We start from the raw sequence: 14,600 nt of genomic DNA on the forward strand, positions 1-14,600 counted from the left end.
GTTAAGGGAAACAGTTTAGAGTTGAAGTTTACATAAAAATTTTTCTGAAGAGAATGCTTAAATGCATATAAACACTTGAAACTCCAAGAATTTGATTAAGTAGGTAGGAGATAGATCCTGGAATGTGCAGTTAAGAATACAAATAGTATAGGTAATCCTAAGAATGCATTTTGAGAAACAATCACTTATATTGATGTCATTTTTGTCTTTAGGGATAAATTCTGAGAATCATATGGTCGAAGTGATACCCTGAAGGTAAAACTGCGCATTGTGGTAATAACAGAAACAGAAAGACATTTCTTCTATATAAACTCAATAAACCCAGGATGTGGTCCAACGGCAGCTCACATCCCTTCCTGTTGACTGGTTTTCCAGGCTTGGAGGCAGCTCATCACTGGATTTCCTTATTTTTCTTGTTCATCTATATGTCTGTCCTTTTTGGCAATGGCACCCTCCTTCTTCTCATTAAGGAAGATCACAATCTTCATGAGCCCATGTACTTCTTTCTGTCCATGCTGGCTGCCACAGACCTGGGGCTGACCCTGACCACAATGCCCACGGTGCTGGGAGTCCTCTGGCTGGATTATAGGGAGATTGGAAGCGCAGCCTGCTTTTCCCAGGCCTACTTTATACACTCACTTTCCTTTGTCGAGTCTGGCATTCTGCTTGCCATGGCCTATGACCGTTTTATTGCCATCTGCAACCCTCTTAGATATACCTCCATACTTACTACTACTCGAATAGTGAAGATTGGGCTGGGAGTTCTGATTAGGGGATTTGTATCTGTTGTTCCCCCAATCATGCCCCTCTATTTTTTTCTCTATTGTCACTCCCATGTTCTTTCACATGCATTCTGCCTTCACCAGGATGTCATTAAACTGGCCTGTGCTGATACCACCTTCAACCAACTGTACCCAGTTGTGCTTGTGGTCTTTATATTTGTGCTAGATTCTCTGATTATCTTCATCTCCTATGTGTTGATACTCAAGACTGTCCTGAGCATTGCCTCCAGAGAGGAGAGGGCTAAGGCTCTCAATACCTGTGTCTCCCATATCTGCTGTGTCCTGGTTTTCTATGTTGCAGTGATTGGATTATCTCTGATTCATCGTTTTGGAAAGCAGGTTTCACATATTGTTCACCTCATTATGAGCTATGTCTATTTTCTGTTCCCTCCACTAATGAATCCTATAATATATAGTGTCAAGACCAAGCAGATTAAGAATGGCATTCTTCACCTTTTTACTACCCATAGAATTGGAACCTGATCTCCAACCATCACAGTCACTCTCACAAAATGTAAACACTCTAATATTTAGCAGGAGAACAAAGAAGTCTCATATCTAGCATACATGCTCATATGACTTGGTAAAATAGGTGTTAAAATAGAGCTTTAAGTTTCCCTAAGGTATCTCTTTAAGCCCAACTCTTTAGCTAAATGTAGTTTGTACAAATTTTTGTTGCATTCCTGTATACAGAATATTTCTCTAAGCTTTCCACTAAATTATTGTGATAACAATACCTTAGGCATCTATGGGTATGTCTATAATGTAACTAACATGTTTATTTCATGGTATAAAGTTAGCAGATAGTAACAGAGTCATAAAAATATAAAATTATTAGTTGGTTTGAGTGAAATGGAATAGAGCTTGGTTTACTATATCAAATCCAATTTCCAACTCCTATGAATTCCTCTGCAGATGTCCATACAAACAATGGGAACCTATAAATTTGGTCACTGAAGTTCAGGAATTTTCCTGCAAAAAAGAATAAAATCTTCTTTGATCAGTGAACTAATCACTCATCATCCCAACAGTCTAGTTGGTTCCTTCTCCCTCAATCAAATGATCATGAATTTGTCTCAAAAACAATAAACTCATATTTATTCCTCAAGACAGTACCTTCTGACAAACTTGTAACAACAACAACAACAAAAAAAAAATGTGAGAAGAGGAATCATGGATAAATGAGAGGATGTAGACACAGTCAGTACCTCCTTCTATCTTGCTCTGATTCTTATCCCACTACCCTAATTGCTAGCTCTGATGTTGAGGCCATCCCCAGATATCTACCTGTGGCTAACTAGTCTGAATTAGCAGAAGGGACAGTTTCTTCACCTCCTTTTGCTATGAACAAGATCTGAAGACACAAAAAATAGGCTTTTGCATTTTTTTGAAGAATGATTGCTTTCTATACATACATCCTGATTCCATTTAAGAAGTATAAATTTCTGGAAGAATAAAATAATGTCATTCTCACTTGATTAAAATTGTCTAATGAGTTAGGAAGCGACCCATAACTCAATTTAAAATATCCTAAAAAGAGAGAGGTTACGCCTTAATTACACTTTAATCAGAGCAAAAATAATACTTCAGTGAGACAGGAGAGGGGACTATATAGAAGATACTGTTTATGTCTTTGGTGTTTTGCCCAGATCATTTTACAGAACTGTGCATCTGTGAATGTTGGCTGCTCATTGTTCATGGTTTCTGCTTTCTGCAGGTTGTTGTTCTCAACTTAGTAGGAAATGTCTCATGAAGAAAATGGCCCCTGCTCCCCAGGAAGCAGGCCATAGGCAAATACTGACCCTCTTGCCTTCTGAAACTAAGCTCCAGCCGTGACTATACACTTGCTTACCTCCTTTCTCGGTCTACACTGTTTTTCCTTGCTCCCTGTCTCCTGACAGCATTCATTAATAAATTGCACACATCTGAATCCCTATCTCAGGCTTTGCTCATAGAGAGTCCAACTTAAGAAAAACTGCAGTCCTCATTTATATTCTGTTTCATTAAGAGATGTAATTGTGATGTAATCCCAGCACTTTGGGAGGCCGAGGTGGGCGGATCACAAGGTCAGGAGATCGAGACCATCCTAGTGAACACGGTGAAACCCTGTCTCTACTAAAAATATATAAAAAAAAATTAGCCAGGCGTTATGGCAGGCGCCTGTAGTCCCAGCTACTCCAGAGGCTGAGGCAGGAGGATGGCGTGAACCCAGGAGGCGGAGCTTGCAGTGAGCCGAGATCGTGCCACTGCACTCCAGCCTGGGCAACAGAGCAAGACTCTTATATTTATTATTTATTATTCAATAAATAAATAAATAAATAAATAAGAGACATAATTGTGAAAAAACTGAGCACATAAAAAAGCTATAGGCTTTATCATTTTTTAAATCCTTGTCACTCCATGTCATCTGAGCAACACAGTCTGAATAAATTGTGAGTGTGAGTGCATGTATGTGATGGTAGGTTTTTGTCCTACTTTCATTCATAAAACCAAACATATGTCCCTTAATTATGCTCTACCACATCCACAACTTATTTTATTCATAAAAATATTGTGAGGTAGATATTATCACTGTTTTCTTGATGGGGAAATTTAATATAAAAAGTTAAATATTCCCTCCAAGGGCATAAAATTTATAAGTGGTATAGTCGTGATTCAAATTTATATCTTCTAATTATAAGGCCCGTGTGAATGGTACGCCACTAAAATAGTCTATCCTTAGTGGCTTCTACTTTTTGCCTTATATTCCATCATGCTTATAGAAGTAGTACCTACTTCATTTTTCTGAAAATTTCTCCTCTTTCTACTTCAAAAATATTGTTCCCTATGAAAACTGGTATTTTGCATTGTATCTCCAAACTCTTAACTGCAGTAGAACTTTTTTAAAAATAATTTTTCAATATGACATTGCAAAAAAAACCAGTCATGCTTTTATTGTGGTAGAAGTACTAAAATGCAATACTTAAAATCGTTAATGACAATGTTTTTCATCAGGCAAGTGACTTCAAACTGTAATAAGTATTTAAAGTAAATTGTAGATAAAGAACTGATAATAAATACAAAGAATCTTCAAATCCCTGATTCCATGTTTTCCTTAGACTCAGGGACAAGGAGGACAGTTTGAATCTTTTTTTGATTCCACAGCCTAATAAACTCCTCTTCTTGTAATTTATTTTGTTCAGCCTAGTTTCAGTTGAGTTTCAGTCACTTATAACCAAAGACTATTAAAAATTATATCATCTCAGTTACAGATATGTGAATCTTCTCTAACTATTATTTAAAACTGGAAAATACTGTTAGGTAGAAGAGCTGCCTCTTTTTCTAAAATACAGGAAATGGAACCTAAAAATGGCAGGAAAGTTGACCATTGATGAATGATTTATGAAGTTATTCTCCCTGTCTAAGAAGTTCCTTTATGACTGAAAGAAAGTGAAAAACTAAATTTATTGAGAAGATGCTGTAGGATGAATACAGACACAGGACATTGGTGGGAGGGAAAACTAAATAATTATCTCAAACTTATTTATACAGAAGGCTACATGGTGGAAGTCCACTTAGACATATTTTTCTATTCCAAACCCATTTTAACAATCATCATAAACACAATATGTTAGTATTATCATAAAATGTAGAACTTTCTGTGATCTCCTACAAGTCTTCCTGTGGTAAAATGCTATGTACTATTAGAAGCCTTAGCAAGTTAATACAGGAACAGAAAACCAAATACTACATGTTCTCACTTACAAGTGGGAGCTAAATGATGAGAACACATGGACACATGGAAGGGAACATCACACACTGGGGCCTGTTGGAGGCTGGAGGGTGAGAAGAGGGAGAGGATCAGGATAAGTAACAAATGGGTACTAGGCTTAATCCTGAGTGATGACATAATCTGTACAACAAACCCTCATGACACAAGTTTACCTATGTAACAAACGTGCTCTTGTACTCCTGAACTTAAAATGAAAGTTAGAAAAAGAAGCCTACTTATAACACTATCTCCCAGGAAACACTGCACATAAGTTTGTGCTCATCAGAAGAGTATAGTTCGGAGTGGCCCAGTGGACTAACAAACTGGTGAACCACCTTCTTACAGCAGGTGAAGACTGTAATTCAGCTTTTGATCATTCAAAACTGAAAAAATATAACTTATATAGAGAAGGACCTCATGAGGAATAAATTTCATGGTGCCTATTAAGATAAATAAGTAGCATGTAGTTATAGGAAATCTAAGGTGTAAAAGAATATGAATTTTAAAAAGCCATTTCCAAATACCATCCTTTCTTTTTCAAATAATATTATAATTGTATAGTATGGGCTTGAAGGGATAATATACCATAGGAATATTTAATTTGATTGAGGAAATGAAAGGCTAAGTGTGCATTCCTGTAGACAAAATAAATAAGTCAATCTTAGAAATGATTAAGAAGACATGGAAGAATCTTAGAGACCCACTGAAAAAATATGTATGGTCTAATGAGTTGACAGATCACTTTTCCTCCTATATAAAATGAATTTATACTAGATAAGGGGCAGATGAACTTTATTCATTGCGTTAACGAATAATTGCTGGGTTCCTTCACCAAAGATGAAGATTTTTATAGGGTAAATGAAAGGTGAATTTAAAGATACTTACTAGATTATATGAGTATTAAATTGGGCAGCAAGGATGATTAGAAATGATTAAGGACCCAGAGGTCTCCATGTCCAATTAAAGAATGTAAATCTGTTTTGATTTTATAGCCCAAATCCTTAGACACAGTCATTGTTATTAATAAACTCATAGACAAAATTTATTTTATGGGAAAATATAAAAAATTTATGTCCCTTGATTTCAAGTACATGCCACCAAACTGACAGATGATAGTGATTAGTGACAAAGCGCCTCAAAAATAAATGAGATGGCCCTATGTTAGTCATTGTTCTCCAGAATAATAGAATCAACAGGATTTACCCAACTTCAAATTATACTACAAGGTGACAGTAACTGAAACAACATGGGACTGATACAAAAACAGACACACGGACTAATGGAACAGGATAGAGAACTCAGAAGTAAGACCGCACATCTAAAACAATCTGATCTTCAACAAACCTGGTAAAAACAAGTAATGGGGAAGGGATTCCCTATTTAATAAATTGTGCTGGGAGAACTGGCTAGCCATATACAGAAAATTGAAACTGGACCCCTACCTTATACCTTATACATAAATTAACTCAAGATGGATTAAAGACTTAAGTGTAAAACCCAAAACTATAAAAACTTTAGAAGAAATTCTAGGCAATACCATTCAGGACATAGGCACAGGCAAAGATTTCATGATGAAAATGTCAAAAACAGTTGCAATGAAAGCAAACACTGACAAATGGGATCTAATTAAACTAAACAGATTGGGCGTGGTGGCTCATGCCTGTAATCCCAGCACTTTGGGAGGCCAAGGTGGGTGGATCACTTGAGGTAGGGGTATAAGGACAGTCTGGCCAACATGGTGAAACTCCATCTCTACTAAAAATAATTTTTAAACAATGTTTTGCTGGGTATGGTAGTGCGCACCTGTAACCCCAGCTGCTCAGGAGGCTGAGGCAGGAGAATTGCTTGAACCCAGGAGACAGAGGTTGCAATGAGCTAAGATCACACCACTGCACTCTAGCATGGGTGACAGAGTGACACTTCATCTCAAAATAAAGAAAAATGAAATGAAATAAAGAGCTTCTAAATAGCAAAATAAACTATCATCAGAGCAAAAAGGCAACCTACAGAATAGGAGAAAATTTCTGCAATCTATTCATCTGACAAAGGTCTAATATCCAGAATCTATGAGGAACTTAAACAAATTTACAAAAAAAAAAAGAAAAAAGAGAAAACACACACACACACAAACAACCCCATTAAAAAGTGGGCAATGACATGAACAGACACTTCTCAAAAGAAGACATTTATGTGGCCAACAAATATACGAAAAAAGTCTCAATATCACTGATCATTAGAGAAATGCACATCAAAACCACAATGAAATACCATCTCAAGTCAGTCAGAATGTTGATTATTAAAAAGTCAAGAAACAACAGATGCTAACAAGGCTGCAGAGAAATAGGAACACTTTTACACTGTTGGTGGGAATGTAAACTAGTTCAACCATTGTGGAAGACAGTGTGGAAATTCCTCAAAGATTTAGAACCAAAAATACCATTTGACTCCACAATCCCATTGCTGGGTATATACCTAAAAGAGTATAAATCATTCTGTTACTAAGATACATGCACATGTATGTTCATTGTAGCACTATTCACAATAGCAAAGACATGGAATCAACTCAAATGCCCATCAATGATAGACTGGATTTAAAAAATGTGGTACATAAAACACATAGTGAAATACTATACAGCCAAAAAAAAAAAAAGGAATGAGATCATACCCTTTGCAGGGCCACGGATGGAGCTGAAAGCCATTATCCTTAGCAAACTAATGCAGGAACAGAAAACCAAACACCACATGTTCTCATTTAGAAGTGGGAGCTGAACAATGAAAATGAGAACACATGGAAACAGTGAGCAGAACAACACACACTGGAGCCTGTCAGGGGTGGGGTGTGGTGAGGGAGAGCATTAGAAAAAATAACTAATGCATGCTGGGCTTAACACCTAGGTGATGGGTTGATAGGTACAGCAAACGACCATTGCACACATTTACCTATGTAATAAACCTGCACATCCTGCACGTGTACCTCAGAACTTAAAAATAAAGATTAAAAAAATTAGAATGTACATAAAAATATGGAAATTAATAAATGTGATTCACTGCATTTAAAATAAAAGTAATGGAAAAAACTGCAATTACTGTTGCACCAACCTAATATAAGGAATTAATAGATGTGATCATAGAGGAAAGCAAGTCCCAAGATATTCAAAGTGAGTCATCAAGTTGAAAACTCAAGAGAGCCCTGTAGTTTAGTCCCAGTCCAAGTCTGAAGGCCTGAGAACTAGGAGGATTGATGGTGTACTTGCAAACCAAAAACCATCAGGCTTCAGACCCAGGAAGTTTTGATGTTTCAGTTCAATCTAAAGGCAGAAAAAAAGGTCTACATTCCAGTTTGAAGGCTATCAATAAGGAAGAATTCTCTCTGATTTGGGGAAGGGTCAGACTTTTTGTTCTATTCAGGTTTTCAACTGATTGGATGAAGCTGCCTGCAATAGGAAGGACCGGCTGCTTTACTTGATCTACCAATGTAAATATTAATCTCATCTGAAAACACCCTCACAAAAACACCTAGAATGATGTTTGACAAATATTTGGGCACTTCATGGCTCAGTCAAATTGGCATATAAAACTAACCATCAGAGCCTGTAGAGGATGATTTAAAGGATGGAATCTTCAGAGATGATTGTGGAATCCAGCAGGCTGACAGATAATAGAATCAAACTACAGAGAAAAAAAAGAAGCCGGTATTGTCAGCACAGACTTACTCAACAAACAGCAAAAATCCTAGGATAGAGACCTTCCTGAATCGTTAGTAATATAAGCTTATAATACCTGAATATTGCCTTCCTATATGCCGTATGTAATATAGGGCAGCAGTTAGATATAGACTGTGACACCAGAGCTCAGGCCAAGAGCCAACGAATGGGAAGACCAGAAAAATATTTTCATTTTAAAAAGCTAGGCAATTTCTAATAATATGACTGACTGAGTGTTTTCAGAACTGATATTCTAATAAATATTGAGTTATATGATTTAGAAGGATACAAGCACTCAATGGATGACCCTTGTCAGGAAACACTGCATCAAAGAAGGCTTTTATTACAGGAGATGGAGGTCCTTCCCAATCTGAGATTATGCTGCTGTGATATGATACTTCACTTCACAGGCAATACAGCAGGAAATACGAAAAGAATGAACAAGGTCTTAGAAAACACATGAAGGAGAGACAGATAAATGGCTACTTAAGGAAATAGAAGATACTTTGGGTGCCCTGCCTAATTCCTCCCAGTGCCCCTAAGCTTGGTGACTTTGAGTGTTGACTGATAATAGTTGTTCCTATTCTCTGGAGGCTTATCCTCCACCAACAGTGTCACTTCACATGAGATTTTATCCCAACTCTGGGGCAGTCTGCAGGAAATTACTTTATATCTGTTCTAGGATAAGTGATGTTTCCAGGAATAGAGTCATATTTATGGGGCAGAAGATTAGTGTACTACCAGTGAGAGGGTCAATATACCTACTAATGAAACAGGAGGGCAGCCTGAAATTAAATCAATATATCCGGGTCTTACTACCCCCACCTCATTTTAAATTCAAAGCATGGCTCCCCTAAATCAATCCAAACCTTAATTTTCACTGAGTACAAACGGGACACACAAACTTTCAGACTTAAGCCATTTCCAGAGACTGACTCTTAATCATGATTTCCTGCTACTGTTCTACTTATATTTAGAAAGACCTATGAGCAGATGGCAGTTCAGGAGGAACTTAACTGATGTGAAATGTCAGGGGCCAAGATGTGACGCGCATGGTTCATCATGAAGCACCCATATTCATTTTAAAAATCTCATAGTTGGGTGAAGTTCCAGGATAAATTTAGGACACAAGACTGATGAGACAATAGAAATTCTCAGATCCTTATTTCTCGGACAGACTACGAGTATTGTATTCAAGTACAAATTATCAGAGAAAGCCAGGGATGTAAGGAATACCTCCACTATGTCCCCTTTTTAACATTACTACAGGACACTTAAAGTAAATAAGATTTTTTAAACTTGATTTATATTGCTCCAGAAGCAGTAACTCTTGATTCTTGGGCAAGACTTACCAAGAGACAGAAAACAAGCTTATTGTTTGAAAGAACTTATCAGCAGTACTCATTTGTGAGTACATATAACAAACAATCTTATTTGAAACCAAGAAAAGATTAAGTGTGAGGGATTTATCAAGCTTTGTCTAAGTTGAGTGAGCTTATTGACTACAGGATTAGGGAATAACAAGAGTAGGCTTCACGGTATCTTCTTTTTGAGGTGGGGAATCATACAAGGCAAAGGTGGTTTGATAGCATGACTTCCGTCTGCTGGATGAAGCTACAATTCTGTTTTCTTTTTGCAAAGAAAATATGGGACTTTAGAACATAGTTCTGGAGCCCACTTCCTTCTCCAAAAGAGGCTTGAAAAAAGAATCCCAGCAGCCTAATTATCCAGCATCAAGAGAGATATTGGGGAACAATTTTGAATACAAATAACCTCATAAATTAACCCTGTTAGCAGTCTTCAGATACACCATTTAAACTAATTTCTACACCAGGACTTAGCAATCAACTCTCCCCTTAATTTCTGATACCTCAGGTCAGGCTCTAGTGACTATGGGAGAATGAAATGACGACAATTGAGAGGAAAATAAAGAACAATATTCTTGGACTTCTCTTCCACCACATAGTTGTTGCAAGAGGGTAAATAGAGAAAAGAGGCAAGATATCTGTATCTATGGATTCTGCCAGATGTATCAATCTTTAACACAGAAGTTCAACTTCTTAGAAAATGCTAACTCTGAAAGAAAAACGGTAGTTTTATGTGGTGGGTGCTTACATGAATAATTAAGAGTTCTGAGTTGACATTTAGAAGTTCTCATTAGCTCAGCGCTATTAGGAACACTTTTCCTTCAATAGAAATCTTCTTTGGAAGAGGCAAGAGAGGAAAGAGACTGAGTTTGGGAGTGAATGTGCAGGGTGGGGTCACCATGACACCTGTAGGTCTCTATACTACATCTCCTCCTCCTCTGGATGCAGTTCTCTAGGCTCGGTTTTCTTTATCTTACATCCACCTATGTTCCCTTTCTGCCTCCTTCTTCCTCTTCTTTGTAGCTCCCACATTTTCAGCTTATACATTAGCCAATTAGTATATTAGTAATATTTTGAAGTCATCGTTTTTACATAAGTCAGTTTAACAATCAGCATACCAGTCAGTGATCAATGTGTTAATCATGAAGTAATTAAAATTTTATAAATGACTTTACAATCAATATGTCAAACTCTGTCATTGCTTCCAGGGCCACTGATGTATTAATACAACAGTTAGTAAAGTAAGCAATGTTAGTGTTGGAGTGGGAGTAGAACTGTGTTTTTTACTACAATGAGTTAGAGCCACTAGGTCTGGTCTGAGAGACTAGTAAAAGAATGTAAACAGTAAAAATTTTGTGCTAAGTTTTATGCTAAAATCTGGGTGATGCAAAAGAGACATCTGGGGTTTAGTTAGAGAGGGCAAAATAAGAGACGATATAGAAATAGACACAACAAAAGGGTGATAGATATAGGAAGAAAGACACAGGAAAACAATAGGATGGGGACATACAGCTGCACCCTATGTACCTGAGCAGATGGGGCAGAAATGATCAGTGCTGCCCAGGCAAGTCCAGCCTAAATAAGTTGAACCATGCATTAGAGTGAAAAATAAATGTTTAATGTTGTCAGCCATTGATGTTATACAGGACTTTGTCATGTGACAATTCTGTGATAATAGATAAATGATACAATAATTTACATAAACTCTAAATATTAGTTTATTGTAGAACTCTATAAACTCTTAATAAAATATGGATAATAGTAATATTTTGCATTAGTTTTCTATTGTTATACACAAATTACTGCAACTTGAGCTGCTTAAAACATGATTAGTTTATTATATCACATTTCTGTAGGTCTACACTCTAATAGGCTTAACTGAGTTTTCTGCTTAGGATATTATAAAGTTAAATTCAAAATGTCAGGAGAACTGGGCTCTTTTCTGAAGGCTCTAGGAAAGAATTCGCTTCCACGTTCATTCAGATTATAGTCAGAGTTCAGTTTCTTTTCTTTTTTCCTTTTTTTTTTTGAGATGGAGTCTTGCTCTGTCACCCAGCCTGGAGTGCAATGGCACAACCTCGTGCTCCCTGCAACCTGTGCCTCCTGGGTTCAAGCGATTCTGCTGCCCCAACTTCCCAAGTAGCTGGAACTACAGGCGCCTGTGACCACACCTGGCTAATTTTTGTGTTTTCGGTAGGGACAGAGTTTCACCATGTTGGCCAGGCTGGTCTGGAATTCCTGACTTCAGGTGATCCGCCCGCCTCGGCCTCCCAAAGTGCTGGGATTACAGGCTTGAGTGAGCCACCGCACCTGGCTGTCAGAGTTCAGTTTCCTACTGCTGAGCTCTGAAGTCCCAGTTTTTTTTTTTTTTTTTTTTTTTTTTCAGACTGTTAGATAGGATGCCCGTTCTGTACGTAGGGGCTTCTTGCATTCCTTCTTTTGTGACCTCCTTATATTTCAAACCAGCAACTGACCCATAACCTTTCTCAAATTTTGAATATGTCTGGCTTCCTATTCTCCTACTGTAGTCGAAACTGAGGATGAAGTAGTATGATCTAGAGCTGTGCTGTCCAAAACAGTAGCATCTGGTTAGCTTGAGTCAGAATTTTCTGTAAGTGTAAGCACTCGATTTTGAAAAATTTGTACAAAAAAAAAAATTGTGGGAACTATCTCATATATGATTTTTATGCTGATTATCTATTAAAATGATAATATTTTGGATATAGTAGCTTAAATAAGATGTGTTATTAATACTAATTTTATCACTTTTCTTTTTATTCTTTTTAATGTGACTACCAGAATATTTAAAATCACATATTTAGCTCTAATTCTGTTTCCACCACATAGTGCTGATCTAGAGAGCTGTTTTGTTTGTTTCTCCTCAGATATCCACCATGTCACCCACCATTAGTGCTGCCGCTTTTCTCCTCACTGGCTTTCCAGGTCTGGAGAGATTTCATCCTTGGAGTTCTATCTCCTTTTTTGTCATCTGTGTCTCTACAGTCCTTGGCAAGGGCACCCTCTTCTTTATCAGAGAAGACTACACTCTTCACGAGCCCATGTACTACTCTCTGGCTATATTGGCAGCCACAGACCTTAGTGTAACTTTGACAATAATGCCCACTGTGCTTGGCATTTTCTAGCTGGATCACAGGAAAATAAGCCATGGAGCCTGCTTCCTCCAGGCGTGTCTAATCCATTCCCTTTCTATTGTGGAGTCCAGAGTGTTACTCGTCATGGCCCATGACTGTTTTATTGGCACCCGTAATCTCCTGAGATACACCTCCATTCTCACCATGGTGAAGATAGGTTTGAGGGTTCTAATGAGGAGATTTATTATGCCAATTGTGCCCATAATCACCACCCTCTCTGGATTCCCCTACTGTCGATCCCATGTCCTCTCCCATGCCTTCTGCCTGCACCAGGATGTGATTAAACTGGCCTGTGCAGACTTTACCTTTAATAGACTTTATCCTATAGTCCTGTTCTCATCAACTGGTTTCTTGGACTTTGTGCTTATCCTTATCTCTTACATTCTGATCCTTAAGAAGGTCATGGGAATTGCCTCAGGCAAGGAGCAGACTAAGGCCCTAAATACTTGTATTTCTCACATTAGCTGTGTTCTGGTTTTTTATGTCACTGTGACTGGGCTAACCCTCATTCATCGATTTGGAAAAAATGTTCCACATGTAGTTCACATTATCATGAGCTATGTCTACTTTGTCTTCCTCCCATTTATAAATCCAATAATCTATAGTATTAAGACCAAGCAGATACAGAATGGCATCAGTCGCCTTCTGTCTTCTCACAGAATTTGAACCTAATTGATGACTTTGGGGGTATCTCCCCATTGCAGAATGGATTTGTCATATGATTCCAAGGTGGCTCAAAACCAAAGACCTGACATTCCTGTCATTTAAAAGACACAGAATCATTGCTCCAATTCTCTGTGTCCCCATCCCACTCCTAAGGGCATTGACCTTAGTTTTGTTGCTCTGATTGGTAGATAGATTTGCTTTATGTTGTCATTTTCCACTCTGTCAGAATCACTTCTCTTCATGCCTATCTGAGGTCAAGGATACTTGAAATGGTTACAGAATCTATACAGACATAGTAGAATGACATAGCTTGATGGAGTTTCCCAACACTGCGTGGAAAACAGGTTAATAATTTACTGTATGCCTGACAGTGTATCAGAGGTAATGAAAGGTCTTAGACTGCCTTACTGGTACTGCATGGCACTAGACTGAATCAGAAGGAGGTGAAAGTAAGGTATTAAAACTAAAAGAGGTCATTCCACCAATACAACCAAGGACCAAACAAGAACTTGGATTCTAGCAGATGCCAGCTTGGCTAGATGCCCACCAAGGATTAGTGAGAAGTTTCTGAGTCGATGAGATCTGGTGTCTGCCACCTAATGGGATGAAGGTTCCAAATAACCTATAATAAAATAAATTTCTATTTCTTGCACGCCTGAATTTTTGTTCCTTTTTTGCATTTTTTCTGTGTTCGGTATAGCCTCAGTATATGCTTAATTACAAACAAATGCAATCTTTTCAAAAAAAGTTTATTAGGGTTTCCAATGCATTTTATGCCTTGAAGGAGTCAACATTACCAGAATCTGTGTATCAATAAATGAGAAGAGAAACCATATTTTATTAATCAACAGGTAAGGATAGCTAGGGAAAATGATGTACATTAAACAATACTATAGAAAATGTATTGGCAAATGAAATAATGTATTCAATCAGCAATTAGCTCATGAATTTTCTTGTTAAATTGGAAGATGAATTGCATGACCCTATGTTTTACCATCATTCTTGGAGTGATTTCCTGTAATTAATAGATTCTCTTGTAGAAGAATTTTTTTCTCCATTGAAAATGGTTATTTGCAGAAATAACTTTTGAAAATAATTGACTTAGATCTTCCATCTAGTTTGCTCTTATTCATAATTCATCCAGCTCTTTTTCTCATTTTAACTAGATTTTTCTCCTT

At 37.4% G+C, this 14,600-nt stretch overlaps 1 protein-coding gene and 1 pseudogene across 1 annotated transcript; both read left to right on the top strand.

Annotated features, from left to right (window-relative positions):
- Window positions 1-326: 326 nt before the first annotated feature.
- OR51B5 (olfactory receptor, family 51, subfamily B, member 5) lies at window positions 327-1,265 on the top strand. Its single transcript, NM_001193719.3, is given in 1 exon segment — window positions 327-1,265. A coding segment is annotated over 1 exon segment (939 nt).
- An 11,233-nt stretch (window positions 1,266-12,498) lies between these two features.
- LOC100426389 (olfactory receptor 51B6-like) lies at window positions 12,499-13,422 on the top strand (annotated as a pseudogene).
- Window positions 13,423-14,600: the final 1,178 nt, after the last annotated feature.

The sequence above is a fragment of the Macaca mulatta genome, chromosome 14 (assembly GCF_049350105.2).
Source record: "Macaca mulatta isolate MMU2019108-1 chromosome 14, T2T-MMU8v2.0, whole genome shotgun sequence".
Taxonomy (NCBI): domain Eukaryota; kingdom Metazoa; phylum Chordata; class Mammalia; order Primates; family Cercopithecidae; genus Macaca; species Macaca mulatta.